The sequence below is a fragment of the Chionomys nivalis genome, chromosome 25 (assembly GCF_950005125.1).
Source record: "Chionomys nivalis chromosome 25, mChiNiv1.1, whole genome shotgun sequence".
Lineage (NCBI taxonomy): Eukaryota > Metazoa > Chordata > Mammalia > Rodentia > Cricetidae > Chionomys > Chionomys nivalis.
In genome coordinates, this window is record NC_080110.1 from 39,107,047 (window position 1) to 39,127,997 (window position 20,951).

At 44.5% G+C, this 20,951-nt stretch overlaps 1 protein-coding gene across 2 annotated transcripts in view; it reads right to left on the reverse strand.

Annotated features, from left to right (window-relative positions):
- The window catches only part of Cpm (carboxypeptidase M), a 59,347-nt gene that overhangs the window by 17,711 nt on the left and 20,685 nt on the right, over nucleotides 1-20,951 (reverse strand). For both annotated transcript variants that reach the window (XM_057758196.1, XM_057758194.1), the window contains exon 3: nucleotides 11,344-11,437. In XM_057758196.1, the coding sequence (XP_057614179.1) occupies nucleotides 11,344-11,358 (15 nt within the window). In that variant the 5' untranslated portion in view covers nucleotides 11,359-11,437. The remainder of the gene's footprint in view (nucleotides 1-11,343; nucleotides 11,438-20,951) is intronic.

Here is a 20,951-nt window from a genome sequence, read left to right on the forward strand (position 1 = left end):
AGAACGCTGAAAAGGATTCTTTTGTGACAGTTCTGGAGCTCATTTGTAAATCTGCTCTTTGTATGTGTGTGACCAAGTGAACGCGGAATAATCCCGACTGGAAGAAGAAATAGAGTAACGGTTCTTGTTTTCATTCCCTCGCCTTCCAAGAGACAAGAGGACGGCACATGAAGCCCAGCGCCAAGTCAGACACTGGATTTTAATGTGGTTAAGTTTATTAGCTGAGCTCAGGATTTGAGCAGGTTTCAGCACTTCATCGTCTCCTTTTACAGTCTCTGCTTTTGCGTGTCTGTTATTTTTCTGTGTATTTCTGATTTTCATGTTCTTACGGCCACGGGACTTCATTTGCCCACCATCCACACACCGTTCACAGCGTTTGCCATATGTATATGTTCATATGCACCGTTATTTCCTCAAACACACTCATTTTTTTGTTGACATGAAAAGTAAAGCTTCGGGGCTGGAGAGAGGGATCAGCGGTTAAGAGTGCTGGCTGGTCCTCCAGAGGACCTGGGTTTGAGTCCCAAACTCCAGTGCCAAGGTTCAGCGCTCGCTTTGGCCTCCGCAGGTACCAGGCACTAATGTGGTACACAGCCACATATGCAGGCAAAACACCCACACATAAAATAAAACTAAGAATCAAACATTAAAAATGAAAGCAAAACCGACTGATTCCAGCAGGTTGTCCTCTGACCTCCACATGTGAGCCCGTGACACATGTGTGCCCAAACACATACACACGTGCGCACACCCCCTCTCAAGTACACACAATAAATAAATAACATATAATAAAAATCCAGAATATCAAGCTCTCTGTCTAGTTTTATTTCAATTTTATATATTAATATATATTAATATTATTACATTTGACACATTTTACATACTGAATGTGCTACACATTTTATTCTAGATTTTTAAACTTTTTGTTTAATTTCAAAATTTTGTTTTTTGCAAAGGGCTGTTTCTCTTGCATGTGTCTGTGCACCATGTACATGTCAGGTGAGGCCAGAAGAGGGCATCGGATCCCCTGGAATTGGACTTGTGAGCTGCCATTAGGAGCTGGGAATTGAAACCTGGTCCTCTGGAAGAGCAGCCAATGCTCTCAACCGCTGAGCTGTCTCTCCAGCCTCTTCCTGCCTCCCCCGCCAGGTTATTTTAATTTCTCCTATTCTCTTACCACAGAAAGATATGACTTTCTAGAAAGATTTTTGAAAATATTAATAACAGTCAATCTGGGTGATAGTTCCTGGGTTGCTTCTCAATGCTTATTTTTCTAGTATTAGTTTTGAAACAAAAGAAAACCCATGTTGTCATAAAGTAATACAATAGTGTTTCTTTCAGAGGAAAGCCATGTGGAACCAAAGAAGTACCTGTATTAATCATCCAAAATAAAAATTCTTAGTGCTTAACTATAGAAGATTAAAAAGAAATCTCATGAATGCGAAGAAATGGCCACGCAACATTTAGTTTTAAAAGGCTGAGAAAACACACGACGTCTTAGAGGGAGTTAAACAAAATCCTGTCATTTTTTTTTATTGGGCCATATTTGCTGCCCCTGTGATTTATGACAAATATTATTCAAATGTCTTCTCCCCAGCCTGAATGTAAATGCCTCAAATACTCATTCATGTTTTAAGTATAAACCTCCCCTTTTTCCTTAAATTTAAGGCTTGGAGTATGAAGCCTCGGGGTGCTCGAACTTTGAGAGTTCATGGTGAAATGGCCCCTCTCAGCCTAACTGGCTCCACACCGACTTTCCAGAGAATGTAGGTTTCTCAGCAGGGTCCCCAGGAATGAAGGTGGGCCGGAGACACAGCTGCTGGGACGCCCACCCCCACTCCACCCCAGCCCAGGTGACTCAACTCAGAAAGCAGAAAAAAATTCCACATCAGTTTAGTTCAACTCAGCCAAGTGGGAACTGACCAGGCAGGTAAAAACGAGTCTGGGTCTCATTCTACAAAGAACGCTTAGGAACAGTGGAGATTTTTGAAAGAATCCCCATGGCAGGTGCCGGTGAGAGAGCAAGTGGGAAGGACAAGAGCAAAAGCTTGAACTAGCGAGAGTTGTGTTTTTTTTTTTTTTTTTTTTTTAAAGATTTATTTATTTATTATGTTTACAACATTTTGCCTCCATGTATCCCTGCAGGCCAGAAGAGGGCACCAGATCTCAGTACAGATGGTTGTGAGCCACCATATGGTTGCTGGGAATTGAACTCAGGACCTCTGGAAGAGCAGTCAGTGCTCTTAACCACTGAGCTATCTCTCCAGCCCGCGAGAGTTGTTTTTAAATTGCTCCCTGGGTGTGGTGGTGCCCACCTTTAATCCGGATACTCCCAAGGCTGAGGCTGGTGGGTCTCTGTGAGTGCAAGGCCAAGCTGGACTACTGAGTTCTAGACCAGATTGGGTGGCGTAGCGAGACGATTATCTCAAAAAACAACCAACCAACCACACTGTAAGACGGCAGCTGGGGGTGGCAGTGGCAGCAGGGCTGTCAGTTTGGGTTGACTGATTGGTCAAATGTTGGCCTACACAGTGTACCATCTGGCATGCTTTCTCTGGTCTCCACATCTAAGCTGTGGTCCCATTAAACTTGACGTCTCTGTTACTAACACAGATTGTAGTCCCTGAACTAAACCACCTTCCCATTCTATATATGCCTTTTCTTCTTGACCCACAGGTCCTCTGGACTTCATGCCTAGCTTCTGGCATAGCATACATGTTGTGGAATATTATTTTAATTGAACAAAGATGTGCTACATTTGTTTCTGCTGCCTTTGTTAATGATGTAAAGATGTGTTATATTTGTTTCTGCTGCATTTGTTTAATTATGAGAAGATGTGTTTCTGTTTCTCCTCACCTGCTTAAGACACCTGATTGGTCTAATAAAAAGCTAACCGGCCAATAGTTAGGCAGGAAAGGCCTAGGTGAGGCTAGTGAGCAGAGAGAATAAGTAGGAGGAGAAATATAGGCTAGAGAGAGAACAAGAGAAAAGAGAGAGGAAAGAACGAGGGAGAAAAAGAACTGGAGACTCAAGACACAGAAGAATCAGGAAAAGTAGAACAGACAGACAGACAGACAGACAGAAAGAGAGAAAGAAAGAAAGAAAGAAAGAAAGAAAGAAAGAAAGAAAGAAAGGTCAAAGGTCCTGTGGCAAAATGTAGATAAATAGAAAAAGGATAAAATAAGAGCTAAGGCCAAGCGCCCATAACTAATATTAAGTCTCCATGTCATAATTTGAGAGCTGGTTGGTGACCCAAAAGAAAAAGCCTGGTACACAGTCATCTAATGAACAACTGCTAATAAATTACTGTTGACAAACCCATTACAAGATCAGGACTGGGGGACTGGAGAGATGGCTCAGAGGTTAAGAGCATTGCCTGCTCTTCCAAAGGTCCTGAGTTCAATTCCCAGCAACCACATGGTGGCTCACAACCATCTGTAATGGGGTCTGGTGCCCTCTTCTGGCCTGGAGGCATACACACAGACAGAATATTGTATATATAATAAATAAATAAATAAATAAATAAATATTAAAAAGAGATCAGGACTGTTCTAAGGAAGAAACAAGAGGGCCTAAGGCATGGGAGAGAGACGGACACTTGATAAATTTAGTCAAAAGACTTTCAGTGTTGAGCAGACTGCAGAGTGAGAACGGATAGCTCCACTATGGCAAGAACTTGGGATACCTGGCCCCATTAGCCCCAGGGAGAGGGAGAAAGTGCTGCACTCAAGCAGTCTACTAACACATACTCCAAATCAGTTAGGTACTTCGTCTGGAATTATCATTAGTTCTGTCCAAATCCCCAAATGAGGAGTTATCCAAACCTGTGGGGGCCAGTCGTGATAAGCTAAGTCTGGGCAGGTCACCCAAAGGAAGTTCTTTACTTCCAACCATTATCACCTGGGACTCTGGCCATCGATAAATTTAATAAGAGGTCTGAGTCTCAGTAGTTTACCCTGAGACAATGCCTGGCTGCAGGAGGAACCACAGATTGCCCCATCCCCACCCAACAGCAGACCATTCAAAGAAATGCCTGGCATTCCAAGAGCTGTAGATAAAGTCACCTGCCAGTGCACCTCAATAGGACACCCATATACAAATGTCAGCCAATTAGGGGGCCCTAAACCTCAGAGACCCTTCACCCCCACCTTTACTACTATAAAAACCCAATTCTAATTGAGCTCGGGGCTGTCCGGTTCACCCCCACCTTTACTACTATAAAAAACCAATTCTAATTGAGCTTGGGGCTGTCCGGTTATTCCAATACATTGGATGTGCAGAGAGACCGAGTTTGCAAACTTGATTAAAATAAAAGCTCTTTGCTTTTCATATGGGACTTGGTTTCCTTGTTGGCCTTGAGGGGACTTCGTGGATTTGGGCATAACAAACTCACATTGCCTACATGAGCGTGCATGACAGTAATAGGAAAAAGATCCTGGAAGTGACATTTGGAAGGACAAAGTTTACTATTTGGTTGGTTTTATTAATGTGGAACCCTGACCACTGAACTACACATCTTCCAGGCTGTCTCAGTTTATTTTCTACTGTGGTGATAAACTGCATGACCGAAAGCAACTTGGAGAAGAAAGGTTTTAATTCATCTTAGAGCTTGTAATCCATTATGAAGGAGGCCAGGGCAGGAACCTAGAGGCAAGAATGAAGCAGAGGCCGTGGGTAGCTTGCCCAGGGGTGGCACCATCACAGTGGGCTGGACCCTCCCAAATCGATCATCAGTAACATAAGTAATGGTATGAAATGTGATGGTGTTTTTAAGTCTATAGCAAGCAAACACCATGGTAAAAAAATTCATTGCTGTGTACTATGGACAGATATGATATAAACTTCAGAAACAAAATAAATAAAACTCTCGTGACCCACCCACCACTAAAAAAAAAAAAAAAACCTGCAATCTAGTTAAACTTAATGAATATTCACCGAGTATTTATTTCTACAGTAATTAGAGCATAGGCCCTGAGGTCCAGGGAACCTGAGCTAGTTCCCTCTCCTCTGTTGCTGGGTTAGCTGAAGGCTTGGCACTGGATTTTTCAGCACAGTGGTGACCTGCTTGGTCTCTCCTCCTAAGAACAAGTAGAGATGGTTTATGAAACAAGAGATTGTGTATCTCAATATTGTCTATAAAAATTTAAAAAGCACAGGCTAGAAAATCGGAACCAAACAGTGAAAGGAACTTGTGGAAGGCACAGGGGTCCCTTCCAGTGCTTCTCTCTGGCAACCCCACTGAGGCTAAGGATGCTAGACACCCTGGTGTCAGGGTGTGGCCGTGGCTTGCAGGCAAGCTTGATTTTAATTGGTTGTCCTTTTCTCCAAAGAAAGCCAGTAGTAGAATGAAGTGCATGCATGTTAAGTTTGCATTAGTTCAGGCGTGTGTGGTAACGGTGGGCAAAGTATCGCCCCTGACATGTCATGCATGCACCCCACACGGGTGCGTGTGTGTGTGGTAATGGAGGTAAAAGCCCCTCTGACAGTCTCAAGGTGCCAGGAGAGTAGAGACTGGAGAAATCTACATCAAGATTAACATCTGGAAGAAGCCAGTTGGCAGGAAAAACAGGAAGTCCTTGCCCTTCTGGGCTACATGAAAGGAACAGAACAAAACCTACCGTCTGCAGAGGCAACCAGAGATCTTAGTGAGCTCATGCCCAGTCAGTGTTAGCTGCTGCTCTGCCTTGTAAAGATCTGTAAAGAGTTAGAGCTAGGCCGGGCGGTGGTGGCGCACGCCTTTAATCCCAGCACTCGGGAGGCAGAGGCAGGCGGATCTCTGTGAGTTCGAGACCAGCCTGGTCTACAAGAGCTAGTTCCAGGACAGGCTCCAAAACCACAGAGAAACCCTGTCTCGAAAAACAAAACAAACAAACAAACAAACAAAAAAGAGTTAGAGCTAACTGGTTAGTTAGAGCAGCACTCTGAGCCAATGTCACAGAAAAGACACGAGACAATGGCACAGTCACCGAAGACGAGCGAAACATACACACTTGGGGCTCATCTCAAGTACATCCATCTGAACTTTGCAAGGAGAGACAAACAAAGGAACAAAATGAGAATGGGCTTTATAAAAACCTTACTTCCTATGTAGCAACACCCGTCTGCAAATGGCTATTTTAAGTTCCGAGTGAAAGCTAGCTCAGCTCAGCATCAGCTGAATTAGGCCTGAACAGTCCCTAAGATGCATGTCAGCCAAACATATGTCACCTGCGTTGGCAAATGCTTGTGTTTTAGTCTCACTTCACTGCTCTGATAAAACACCCTGACAAGAAGCAACGTAGGGAAGAGGGGTTTAGTAGGCTTCCTGATGGGGGATTCCCTCTGTACGCTGTGAATACCATTGGTTAATGAATAAGAAACTGGCTTGGCCTATAGCAAGGTAGAACTTAGTTAGGCGGGGAAAACTAAACTGAATGTGGGGAGGAAGAAGGCAGAGTCATGGAGAAGCCATGCAGCCCTGCCAGAGGCAGACACCGGTTGGAATCTGGCCTGTAAGCCACAGCCCCGTGGTGATACGCAGATTAATGGAGATGGGTTAATTTAAGATATGAGTTAGGCAGAAATACGCTTAAGCTATTGGCCAAACAGGATTGCAAATAATATGTTTTCTGTGTTATTATTTCGGGGCTCAGCAGCTGGGAACAAAGAAGCAGCCTCATACAGCGGCTTACAGTTCCAGGCTACAATCGTTTTGGGGAAGACAAAGCAAAGGACCCAAGGAGGCTGCCACATCACATCCACAGCCAGGAGCAGAAAGCAAACATGCACACACACTCGCTTGTTTGCTTGTGCTTAACTTGGCCCCTCCCTCTGTAGCCCTAGCTGGGCTGGAACTCAGAGACCAGAGGTTAAAGGTGTGAGCCACCCTTCCAGTCACTTCTCCATTCTTACATAGTTCAAGACTAGGGAATTGGTGCCATCCACAGTGGACAAGGTCCTCCCTTATTAACTTAACACAATCCCTAAAAACACGCCCACAGGCTAAATTAATGAACACAATCCTTAAAGACACACCCACAGGCTAACTTTATTAACACAATTCTTAAAGACACACCCACAGGCTAACTTAATGAACACAATCCTTAAAGACACACCCACAGGCTAACTTTATGAACACAATCCTTAAGGACACACCCACAGGCTAACTTTATGAACACAATCCTTAAGGACACACCCACAGGCTAACTTTATGAACACAATCCTTAAAGACACACCCACAGGCTAACTTAATGAACACAATCCTTAAAGACACACCCATAGGCTAATTTAATGAACACAATCCTTAAAGGCACACCCACAGGCCAACGCAATGTATCCAATCCTTCACTGAGACTCTCTTTCTTTTTTTTTTTTTTTTTTTTTTTGGTTTTTCGAGACAGGGTTTCTCTGTAGCTTTGGAGCCTGTCCCGGAACTCCCTTTGTAGACCAGGCTGGCCTCGAACTCACAGAGATCCGCCTGCCTCTGCCTCCCGAGTGCTGGGATTAAAGGCGTGTGCCACCACCGCCCGGCTCGAGACTCTCTTTCTAGGTGATTCTAGGTTGTGACAAGTTGACAATTAAAGATAACCATTACAGCCGGGCGGTGGTGGCGCACGCCTTTAATCCCAGCACTCGGGAGGCAGAGGCAGGTGGATCTCTGTGAGTTCGAGACTAGCCTGGTCTACAAGAGCTAGCTCCAGGACAGGCTCCAAAACCACAGAGAAACCCTGTCTCGAAAAACCAAAAAAAAAAAAAAAAAAAAAAAAAAAAAAAAAAAAAGATAACCATTACACCTTGAATCTTACTTCTAGAATTAAGTAACCAGGTGACAAGGGCCATAGTAACACTGTAAGGAAGCAACCCCAGAATGTGGGTTCTGCAGAGGAGACCATTAAACTGCCTCTTCTTTAAGCCTAGTATCATAAAAAGATTTTTTTTAAATTTTATTTTTTTTAAAAACAAACTATTTTTTTTTCATTTTACATACCAATCCCAGTTCTCATTCCCTTCCCTCCATCTTCTCCCCCACCCCACCCCCATCCACTCCTCAGAGAGCGTAAAGCACATGACTTTGGGGAAGGTCCAAGGCCCTCCCCACTATATCTAGGCTGAGCAAGCTATCCCTCCAAAGAGAATGGGTTCCCAAAAGCCAGTACAAGTAGTAGGGATAAATCCTGGTGCCACTGCCAGTGGCCTTACAGTCTGCCCCAGCCATACAACTGTCCCCCACATCCAGAGGGTCGAGTTTGGTCTTATGCTGGTTCCTCCATCCCCCCCCCCCGGTCCTGAACATTATTATTTTAATGTAAAGATACACAGTTTTCAAAGAAGGTGTTAAAGACACAAGGTGGAAATTCATCGGGAGAATGGACGGACACAGAAATGGGCCCTGATGCTGCAGCTAATCTCCTCAAATACACAGACCTAATTATGAACCACCCTTCCATGTGGTGGTGTCTAGAGGAGAGGAAATGTCCTCAAAAAGTCATGTGGTACATTTGTTTTGCCGTGCTGCTTGGTGTATATATACCCCCTCCAGGAATTCACCATGAGGTCCTGAATGACGGGAAACGCTAAAGATTCTGGGGTCAGGACCAACTGCCCAAGATGTTAGGTATGCTGCTTTTCAGTAAGACTGAAGTCATCAAGAATAGAAAATACTTTCAGTCCCAAAAGTTCTAAGAGGGACATGGTGGGGCAGGCTCAGCTTTATGCTCAGAGTGAGTCCTTGGCTGCCCGGTCTCCAGCTCCTGGAGGCATCAGGAGGGGCATCAGGAGGAGGGCAGAATACACAAGACCTCAATACATCTCTTTAATAGGCCCGCAGAGCCCACAGCCAGGAGCCAGGATGTAAACGGCATTCACAATTCTTCAGACCCCCACTCAGAACACACGAAGGCTTTCTCTGCTATCCCTCCACCCCAGGGAGGGCCTGGGTTAGATGGGACACAGTGATGTCCTGGAGAGACGATACTGAGTTTATGAAGGCTCACAGAAAAGGCAAGCATAGCCAGGCAGGCAGGGCTGAGACCAGCAGCCTGTAACCTCTGAATCCTGGGGAAGCCTGTAACCTCTGAATCCCGGGGAAGCCTGTAACCTCTGAATCCCGGGGAAGTCAATGAATAACTTCCTGGAGTCAATGAGTGCCATCTGTCTCTTATTAAAAAAGGATTCCAGGAGCCCTAGATCGATAGACTAGATAGAAAAAAAAAAAAAAAAAGAAGAAGCCTGAGCCACTCTGTGTAACGAACAATTTTGGGCAGATTCCCAGCAACATAAGGTCTATTAAAGAAACAGACCATTATGATTAAACAAACAAACAAAAAGTAGTTGTATTGTTCTTTATCCATCCCAAGCCAGTTTCCTCTCTTGCAAGCATGTATTTGCATCCTCTCAGCAGGACGGGTTGGGTGACATGCTTGGCGAGGGTTGGCCCTGTGTGTCATAAAGGGAGGAGCCCAGGTCCTATGGAACCAGAGCTTGAGGAGGTTAAATCAGGTCACAGGGTCCAGCCTTGCTGAGAGCATCCTACCCAGCTAGTGCAAATGGTTTGGTAACAGCAGCCTGTGCTTCCGGCCATATGCACAGACTCTGGAACCCCTAAAGGCTAAATATGCTCTTAATATAGGAAATTTTATTTATCCCCTATTAATTTCCTTTACTGCGGCAACTGGGAGCTCCCCTTCCTTCCTCATTTGTGTGGAGTCCTGGTATACAGAAACAACAAAAGTATCCAAGGTGGAAAGAGGTAGACATCTTCAACAGTCCTGCTGGCCTGGGTGGTTTTCGTCAACTTGATACAAGCTAGGATCACATGGGAAGAGGGAACATGAGTTGAGCAAATACTTCCATTTGATTGGTCCGAAGGCTAGTCTGCAGGGCATTTTCCCAAGTGAAGACTGATGTGGGAGGTCCAGCCCACTGTGGTGGGTGCTAACCTGTAGTGGCATTTCACTTGTATTTTAATAAATAAAGATTGCCTTACAGACCAGGCAGCAATGACAGACACCTTTAATCCCAGTAGCCACACTAGCTGCTATAGAAAGCAGGCGGTAGTGGTGCCTGCCTTTAATCCCAGAACTAGAGAGGATTATAAAATGGGAGGAGACAGCTCTCAGACACAGTCTCATTCTGAGATTCCTGGAGGCAGGGTCGCCATTTCGAACTGAGGTCAAAGTAAGAGCCAGTGACTGGCTGCTTTGCTTTTCTGATCCTCAGACAAGATTTATTTAGTTATTGGTCTTGGGACATAAGAGAAAGGGAGCTGACTGTGAGCTAGAGAAACAGACTGTTGCGGGGCAGTGGTGCACATGGCTTTAATCCCAGCACTCGGGAGGCAGAGGCAGGTGGATCTCTGTGAGTTCAAGGCCAGCCTGGTCTACAAGAGCTAGTTCCAGGACAGGCTCCAAAGTTACAGAGAAACCCTGTCTCGGAAAAAAGGAAGGAAGGAAGGAAGGGAGGGAGGGAGGGAGGGAGGGAGGGAGGGAGGGAGGGAAGGAAGGAAGGAACAGGCTGCAAGCAGCTTTCCTTCAAGATCTCTGCTTCAGTTCCCGCGCTGAAATCCTCCCTGACTTCCCTCAGTGACCTGGAATAAACCTTTTTTTTCCCCCCTCCAAGCTGCTTTTGGTCATGGTTTTCATCACTGCAAAAGAAAACAGACCAAGGCACCAGTCATTCTTGTAAGAGTGGTAGAAAGGCATTGTGTGGAACAAAATAAAAACAGTGTTCATCTCCTCTAATCTGGAAAAGATTATACTAAGGAGTCTAAGCGTGATCATCGAATGGTGGGTTGGAAGGAACGCTCTGTGTACCTAAGCTCGCTCCCTGAAAGCCTGGAGCGCTGACAGACAGCTTCAAACACCACGCTCGTGGGCTGGAGGAACAGCTCAGGCATGAAGTAGCTGCCTAGAAAGCATGAGACCTGGTTTAAATCCCCAGCACCATAAACGAATAAAGATTAAAATCAAAAATTAAAACTAGAAATGCCAGATGCCGTGCGTCTGGATGGCTATTGGTGTCTTCTTATTGCTTTGAGTTCAAGTGCAGCAGAACTCTGTGCTGGACTTGCTAAATGTCGACAGGAGATGGGCAATCAACACAGAAAGGAGCTGAGGGACAGGGCTGGAGGCAGCTCCGAGTCCCCACGCAAACATCTCTGGTTACTCTCTCCGGAGACCAAATGCACAGCCACACTGATGCTGCAAGAACTGGCTCCTCACAGGCCTCCCTCCCAGAGAAGACCGCTCGGGCCCTTGCAGCTCCAGCACGACGCATGATAGTTGTCCAGGTTTCTTGTCAGTGTTGACACAGACCACGAGAAACCTGAGGGGAAGTTTCTTGCAGATATTCACACCGGGTACATACCTCATCCCCATGCATATTAGCCACGTATTTGAATTCTGGAATGCCAACTCTGTGTTCCTTTGGAGACTGCCCCACAACGAGAACCCACAGGTTTCTACCTTCAGAGAGAAGGAGAGAAAAATAAGTTATCTTGTAAAATGACAAATGAACTCTGAAAGGACGAGAAGGGAAGTGCTTCTCCCCCCTGGCGACTTTACAATTTCATGGTGACTTATGTTCGTGTGACGAGCGTTTCCACGCTTCAAATGCTCATTATTCACTGCCAGAATGAAAAGAAAATCAACTTATTAGAAACATTTATTATTGTAGAATGTAATTTAAAAGAGCAGTATATTACGTTACATTGATCTTCCTTTCCAAGTGTTTATAGACTGCATTCTGGGATCCTAGTGCCTTATAGCAACAGCCTTGCTAAAACACACAATTATACCAGGAAGTCACAGTTGATGGTTGACTGGAAGGGCACCATAACTTATCAGAAAAGAAAGTAAAGACAGAAGGAGCAGTGAAACTTGTAATTCAGGAGGGAGAGTTGTTGTTGTTGTTTTTTTTTTTTAAATAAGTCTTGTATTCAAGTGCTGATGCGGCCTTGGCTGTACCTTCTGTGTTGTCTTTGTTCTTTTCAGTGGTGGAGAATTCAACTGAACTCTCTCACACCACCAAGGCATGTGCTTTGCCCGTTGAGGTACATCTCACCCTCTCCTTGTTTACGTAAAAGTTTTATTTATTTTTATTTTCTATATATTGGTGTTTGCTTGTATGTATACACACAGCATGCATGTATGTTTACCTCATGTATGTATACACATGTATGTATGTATACTTCTTATATGCGTATACATTGCATGTATGTATACCTCATGCATGCATGCATGCATGTATTCCTCTTTTTTTTCTTTTCAAGATAGGGTTTCTCTGTAGCTTTGGAGCTTGTCCTAGAAGTAGCTCTTGTAGACCAGGCTGGCCTTGAACTCACAAAGATCCGCCTGCCTCTGCCTCTGGAGTTCTGGGATTAAAGGTGTGCGCCACCACCGCCCGGTGCATGTATTCATCTTGTATGGTGTTGGATTCCCTGAAACTGGAGTTACAGATAGTTGTGAGCTGCTGTGTGGGAGCTAGGAGTTGAATCCAGGTCCTCTGGAAGAGCAGCCAGTGTTCTTAACTGTTGAGCCATCTCTCTAGCCTTTCTTTTTGGTGTTTTTGAGCTCAGTCTGACCTTAAACTCCCAAGTCTTCTATGTAGGTCTCTCAAGTGCCAAGATGACGGGCATGCATTGCCATGCCTGACTTTGGCTGTGCCTTTGAGTCTATTGAGTTCTGTCAAGTAAGCCAGAAACCACAGCCCAAACTAACAATGCCAAGGAAAGCTTGCGAGTCCCATTTCGACCACAGACTGATATTTAGGCAAGCAAGGGCAGAAGCAAGATCACCGAGGTTGTGCATGTGGCAGGCATAGCTGGTGCTCTGTGTTATGTAATATTAAATGCTTTCTTGTCATGAACCACGGAGTTAAGACTGCCAATCAAACTTTACAAATGAGAAGCTATTATACAAACTGCTATGACCACAGCCAGTAGAGACGATGACTTGACTCCCAGAGTGAAGAACTGAATCCTGGACATTTGGACTTCAATTCTAGTACTTCTCCAAGCAACAAAAAGACTCCTCTTTAAGGGGATTAATTTCCAAGCTGGTAACAAAATTAAGAAGTCAAGCCAGGCATGGGAGGTGCATACCTGTAATCCCAGCATTCAGAGACTGATGTAGGAGAACTGCCATGAGTTCAAGGCCAGCCTGAGCTACATAAGCAAGTACCAGGCCAACCATGGTCATATAGCAAAAAGCACTGCCTTAACCTGCTTTCCTACCAATAAGCCCAGATTAAGAAGTCTCTTTTGATTAAAATCGTCTAACTCTTTTAATACAGATAAAATAATATGAAAAGTGCTTCATATTTATGCACATATACATAAGCATAAATACATCTATATATACACAATTCACGTGTCTATGATAACTGCGATATATGCAGAATTTAAGAGCCTAGGGAAGGAGTTAAACAGCAACAAGTGGGCTAACACTGAGCCGCTGTCTGCAGGTTTTCATAGCTAGTCCTTCAGGCAGGGCACCGAGGCCTGAGGATGCTCATTGTCCTGAGGGACTAAGGGGAAGCACCATACTGGACTCAAGTTTTCGGGATTTACTCATAATTAATTGGAATAAAACCTTGAGGGAAGTCTGCCGTGACAGGGCGATGCTTTAAACTCAGTAAAACTGCAATTCTTAGAAAATAGGTAGAATGTGGATTAGCTGATTAACAGTTCCCATGCTATGCAGAGTTCTCTTCATCCATCCGTCCACTCCTTCACCGACTTAGCGAGGCCACTATATCAAGCCATCTATTTACCCTAATTCAGGGTGAACAAATAAGCCAGGCTGTACATCATTTGTTTTCACAAGGGTGCCAGGATGCCAAGTCCTTGTTTTCCACTGAGTTATATTTGCAGGCCTAAATTTCTGACTTAGTGAAGAAAAGCAATAAACAAACATAATTCCAGCAGTGTGGTTTGTATAACATTAGAGATCCGTGTAGGGGCTGCTGTGTGTAGAATGAAGGCAGCAAAGGCAAACATACTCTACAGGGCTTAGCGCAGGATGCTTCTGAACACAGTTCTAGAGGATGACTCTGGGTTTGCCCTGTGGAGAGGAACAAACCCATCTCATCTTTTCTCCACCTGAAATCAGTTAACTAGAACTTCTCCATTCCCACTGGTCATCTGGAACTTCAATCCTACAAAGTTGACATTTTTATAGGAAATAAAGTTGTTATTTATTTATTATTTATTTATTCGATGAGGGCGCTGTTAATCATAGTTCTTGGAGTTTGTTCTGAGAAATGCTTCTAGGTAATCACAGATTTGTATTGAGCAGTAAGGGGAAAATTCGGTACCATCTTGACAACATATTTGTCGGCTGTTGTTTGTCTCTGGCTTGTTTCATACACGACAGTGAACAACGACAAAACTCTCATTCTTGAAATGGACACCCAATATTATTTAGTACAAAAGAAAGGAAATCAAATTAATCAAACGTAGAGAAAAAAAATACTTCAGTGGGAAACTCAATCCCACTTTTGGTGTGGATGACCTCTAAGTGAACTGCAAGATAAGAAACTGCGAGCGACTTCAGCGGCTCCAAGTCTGAGAACGAAGAGCAAGCAATCAGTCACCTGGAGAATGCGTAACCCTTCCTTGGGAATGAGGTCCCTCTCTCTTTTTTTTTTTTAAAGAGCATCAGATTTTTTTTTTAATCATAAGGAAATCAGAAGGTGCAAAAGGAATAAGGAAAATTAACCCTGTAGAGGCGTTACAGACAGCCACAAGATAATTTTGAACACAATGGGGCCTCAGGGTCAAATTGATATTATGAATGACATACTTTGAGCCTATCGGTTATCCGGGAAAAGAACTGGGTCCAGTAAAAGGTTATCTGGGCAGGGTACCCTGTTTCTATACCCTAGCAAGTAAGAAAGATATCTAAAGTAGGAATTTCAGAAAAAGCACTACAAGAAACAAAAAACAAGGTGTAGGGTGGGAAGGCGGATGAGGTCCCTCTTAAAGGGCTTCAAGTACCCTCCTTCCCAACACTGGGCCCTCTAGGGTAGACTCAAGTAAGCAAACAAAAGACAAAACACTTGCTTTTAACCATATAGTTTCCAAAGTAAATAAGAAAGTTTTTTTCCCCTCGTAAGGTTGGAAATACTTTATTTCCCAGTTCTAGAAAATAACAGGGGTACGCAAGAAATCTGAGTTAGCAGGGAAAAATATTTCCATGAGTAAAAAAAAGTGCTTGAGTGTAATCCTGACCTCAAGTCATGGTGGAAGGAAAGAACCAACACTTTCTCCTTACCACCGAGGACATGAAACATGGATTCAAATGTCTCAGTATTTGATTTACTAACTTGCATTTGACAGAAATCCTGGGCTTGTGACATGGGTGCTCAACTGGATTTGTATGGAGAATCAGGAAAAGATTTTTTATTTTATTTTGTGTGTGTGTGGGGGGTGCTAAGAAGTTAGAGCTAATGGCTAAGCAGTGTTTTAATGAATACAATTTCTATGTGATTATTTCGGGGTTAAGCTAGCCGGGTGGCTGGGTCAAATAAGCGGGTCCCTCCCTACAACAGGGGACAGGGATTCTCTGTGAAACAATGCTGGTTGTCCTGGAACTCCATAGACCAGGCTGGCCTAGAACTCACAAAAGTCTGCCTGCCTCTGCCTCCTGAGTGCTGGATTAAAGGTGTGCACCACCACCGCCTGGGGGATCAGGAAAATATTTACAGTTTAGAAACAGTCATTGAAATATAGAAGTTGGGCCAGGTGGTGGTGGCACACACCTTTAGTCCCAGCACTGGGGAGGCAGAGGCAGGTGAATCTCTGTGAGTTCGAGGCCAGCCTGGTCTAAAGAGCAAGTTCCAGGGAAGGCTCTAAAGCTACTGAGAAACCCTGTCTTGAAAAACCAAAATGAAGTTGAGATGGGAAGATTCTATCAGTGGATAGAAGTGCCTGCCACTAACCTGATGACCTGAGTTTAGTCCCCAGAACCCACAATGGAAGGACAGAACCGAGTCCTAACAGTTGTCTCTGACTTCCGCATGGATTTCAGGACACATATGTGTCTATGCATATTGTAGGAGGTCGCTTGTTCGTTTCCTGGCTGCCCAGACTCCCGAAAAAAAATCACACAGAAACTATATTATTTAAATCACTGCTTGGCCGATTAGCTCTAACTTCTTATTGGTTAGCTCTTACATCTTAATTTAACCCATTTCTATTAATCTCTTTATTGCCACGTGGCTGTGGCTTACAGGTAAGGTTCAGCGTATCTATCTCTGGAGGGGCTACATGGCTTCTCTTGACTCTGCCTTCTTTTTCTAGCATTCAGTTTAGTTTTCCCTGTCTAGTTCTATTCTGCCCTATCACAGGCCAAGACAGTTTCTTTACTCATAACCAATAAAAGCAACACATAGACAGAAGGACTTCCCACACCACATGCACACAGAGATCACATATACATGTGTACACATTTTAACAATGAATACTTATGTGTATGGTGTGTTTGGCCTGCATGTATGCTTATGCATTATGTGTATGCCTGGAGGTCAGAAGAGGGTGTCAGCTAAAACAGTGACCTGCATGTAAGATATGCTGGTGCAATAGTGGCATAAATGTTATACAGGGGTAACCAACAATTTAAAAAAATAAAACTAGATTTAAGGCCCACTCAGTGTTGGAGACCATACCTTACACTGCTAAAATGGCCAAGAACCTGAGACTAGACAGGTCATAGGCCTAAAGGGAAAACTTCACTAAAGGAACATAGCCATAAATTAACTCCCAATGGCATATTGCTATACCATAGATCAGTATCTCACTCAACCCACATCAGAGAAGCTTCTTCTCTCAGGAGATGTGAATTAACACACAGACTCACAACTAGACAATGCACGTAGTGAGGGACTTTGAAGCACTCAGTCCTAAATGGGATGTCTTCTTCAAACCCTTCCTCTTGAGACTCAGGGCTCCTGTGCAAGAGGGTGATGGGTGACTCCAAGGAGACAGTGTCTTCCAGACACAGGATGCACACATGAGCTCAGAGACTATGGCGACATGCACAGGACCTGAGAGGCTCAAGCCAGACAGCGTCGCAATGCTGAGATGAGGCAGTGGACACCGTGTCCCACCCCTAACCAAGATGCTCTTTGCAATTGATACCTTCTGGGAAAAGAATATCAGGAGTGCCACTGGGCAAATCTCCTGCACTCAGGGACAGACCCCAGGCCCAGGAGTAGTTGACCAACACAAAATGAAGTCGGTGTTGTTTTGTTTTATAAAATTTTTTTGAATGGGGTTTTTTGTTTAATTTTATTTTGGTTTTGTCCATTTTTGTCTTATTGGCTCTTTTTTGATTTTTGTTTTTTGTTGAGAGAGACAGAGAAAGAGAGAGAGACAGAGAGACAGAGAGACAGAGAGAGAGAGAAGAGAGACTAGTTTATAAAAGCTTTAAATTAAACAGTACAGTCACTGAGAAAGGAGCTAGGTGACAACATAAAAATACCAAAAAGTTTATTTTCTTTTCTTTTTTTTAATATTTATTTATTTATTATGTATACAATATTCTGTCTGTGTGTATGCCTACAGGCCTGAAGAGGGCACCAAACCTCATTACAGATGGTTGTGAGTCACCATGTGGTTGCTGGGAATTGAACTCAGGACCTCTGGAAGAGCGGTCAGTCCTCTTAACCGCTGAGCCATCTCTCCAGCCCCAAGCAGTTTATTTTCATGCTTTCATTTTTCCAATTTCTAACTCACCAACATATTAAGACAGCACTTGTTAAGCGCAGCTATCAGTGTCAGGCTCTATGCCAGGTTGACACTCTACGCTGTCTGATTCCCACAGCCTCTGTGAGGTAGGTGACGGTCACAACTTACAGTGAGGAAACCGACTTACAGCTGACCCGGGGGCTGTGCTCTAGGGACCTTCCAGAGTGGTGCTGATGTAACAATCTGACCAGATGACCTCCGCACGTCTCAGTGGACACATCCAGAAAGGAGCAGAGAGAGCTGCAGGTGCAGTTTGTCACAAGTCTGTCTAATGTAGGATCTGGTACCCAGAGTACTGAAGCAGCTTCCGGTTTCTCAGACTTCCACATTTCTCTGTCTTTACAATCACCCTTTGGCCTAAGTCAAAGCTTGTGAGCGCTCACCCTGTGTGCCAGGTTTCAGTTTCCTTAAAGATCAGAAGTAAATTGGCCCACTGGGAAAGCTGCTACAAGGGTGCCCAGGAACTAGTTATCAACTCAAAGAGTTCTTTTTACCCTTCCTTGAAAAGATCTTGTATCTGACAGTGACTCTTGTATTCCCTTATGTACGATCCAATTACCACATGCACTGGTAGCTTATCACATGCAACACGCAAGTAATAGTGAGAGCTATATACTGTCTGTCTAGGTCAGTAGAACGCCAGTCTTCAATTTAATCCATCACCAAAGTTCACATGTCCTCTGCACGTGAAGTAGAGAAAAAGAAGTCATTACAAAACCAAAGCAAGACTAATACACACACACATACACATACATACACACAAACACACACATACACACATGCACACACATACACACAAACACACACATACACACATACACACAAACACACACAAACACATACATACACACACATACACAAACACACACATACACACAAATACACACATACACACACATACACACAAACACACATACACACAAACACACACATACACACACAAACACACACATACACACAAACACACACATACACACACATACACACAAACACACACACATACACATACATACACACAGGCACACACACACAAAGCTAAGCAGACAATAACAAAACAGGCAAAAAGCATGCAGAAAATGTCATGTCTGCTCAGTGTCATTTCCAGCTAAGAGCATCTCACACGCACACACTCATTCACTCAGCACTAATCGCCACCAGCAGTAGGCATTAGTGTAGTAGTCATTCACACCCAGGCCTCAGAGGGCAGGGATTCTCAAAGTATAGACCCAGGGCAGCCCCTATCCCCTGCGAACTGGTTAGAAACCCGCATCTCCGGACCCCACCAACATCTGATGGGAACTCTGGGCTCTGGGGTGGTTTTTGTTTTTTTTTTGACAGTGTTTCTGTGTGTAGCCTTGGCTATCCTGGAACTCTCTCTGTAGACCAGGCTGGCCTCGAAGTCACAAAGCTCTATCTTCCCCTCCTCCTGAGTGCTGGGAATCACCAGCAGGCTTCTGTGATGATTTTGATAAGCTCTCCAGGCACACACAGGGCAAAGGGTCACTCCAGCAGAAACTGTGTGCCTGCTGTCCAGCATCCAGCACCCTTGCTGTTCTGCTGTGCTCCAATCTACTGCTCAACAAGATGATGTATATGTATATATATATCAAACAAATATGACAATAACAAAACACCCACAGAAATGAAGGTTGTGTACCCAACTTCAAATGTGAGACTTTCAGCTTTCCGACCCTGAGGAGAACTGGAGCGGGAAGAGGGAGGGGAGGGGCTCGGTGGGGTAAGTTGCGAGGTTACAGAGAGATACTGCTCGGTCTTGACTTTCTATTTCCCACTAGGCTCTGCTGCAGTTGCTGTTGTCTGCCCAGCTTCCTCTTACTCTGGGCCTATAGGGAAGCACAGTGACGGTGTGCTCCAAAGCCGTGGACTCTGGTCTGGCTGGGCCCGTTTCCACTTGTGTTGTTCCCAGCACAATAGGGCAACCACTAGATTGTCTCTTTCCATGTACTGTGAATTCCACTAAAAGAATTCTAAGAAATTTACCCCAAATAATTAACTCACAGATATTGCAACTCAGATACCAGTTTAGACACACACATGTACATACACATAATCTCTCTCTCTCTCTCTCTCTCTCTCTCTCTCTCTCAGTCACACCCACACACCCACAGGAAGTAGACAGCAAAGACACTGACTAAACTCCAACTATGAGACCAATTGGAAGCAGTGGCTTTGACAAAGTCAGTGAAGCCGCCAGGGGAACTGATCCACTTACAAATCTGCTATGAACTTCAAAATAAAATCAGATCCTTGTTCATCATGCAAACAGCCATCCTGTGCATTGCCTCACTTTCCCCTTTTCTGGTTTTTCGAGACAGGGTTTCTCTGTGAAGCCCTGGTTGTCCTGGAACTCACCAGGCTGGCCTCAAACTTAAGAGATCCGCCCGCCTCTGCCTCCCACCGCCCGGCCCCAGTTTTCATCTCATTCACTCAACAAATGCTGATAGATGTGTCTGGAGCCTGGCATCTGGCCAGCTGAGACAAATGCAAATCACTAGTTGACCCTATTGCTTGGCAACATGCTCAGTTCTATTTCAGACATCACTTCCTTCATTTAAGAAAAGGATCCAAAGCGAGCATGACGTTTCCATGCTCAGAAACTGTGACTTGCTTTATCTGCTATGGTAGCCCTTCAGCTGCACACTGGGACTGCCGAGGTTCTGCTCCTTCTTGCCTTGAGCATCCCCCTCGGTCACATGACAGGCTCTAGACGGTCTTCGTTATGTGCGGCCCCCTAAAGAGCCAACATGCACGAATAGTGTGACCGCAGTGGCCAGCTTCCACTCATCTAAGAAAATTCCTTTTCCATCTAACCTCCTCCTCTTCTCCTGCATTACTATTCCATTTCTTTCTTCCCCATCTCCTCCCCTCCTCTCCCTCTGTACCTAGAACTTGCTAGGTAGACCAAGCTGATGTTGAGTTTTCAGCAGTCACTTTGCCTCCGCCTTACTCTGAGTGCGTCAGCCACTTGACCTCCGACATCTTTCTGATTCTTCTTCCACAGAACCCCATCTTCCCCCAGCCTGGGTCAGATACTCCACACTTACATGGGAAACACATATGCAGGCAAGGCATCATGATTCTCTGTGTACAATCCTGGCACATATACCGAGAAGGATCAATAAATGTATGCAGGGTAAACAGAAAGCGGCTAAATTAACAGGCAAATTAGAGATCTAGTGGAGCTGAGGTCATCCCTGGCCCAGAG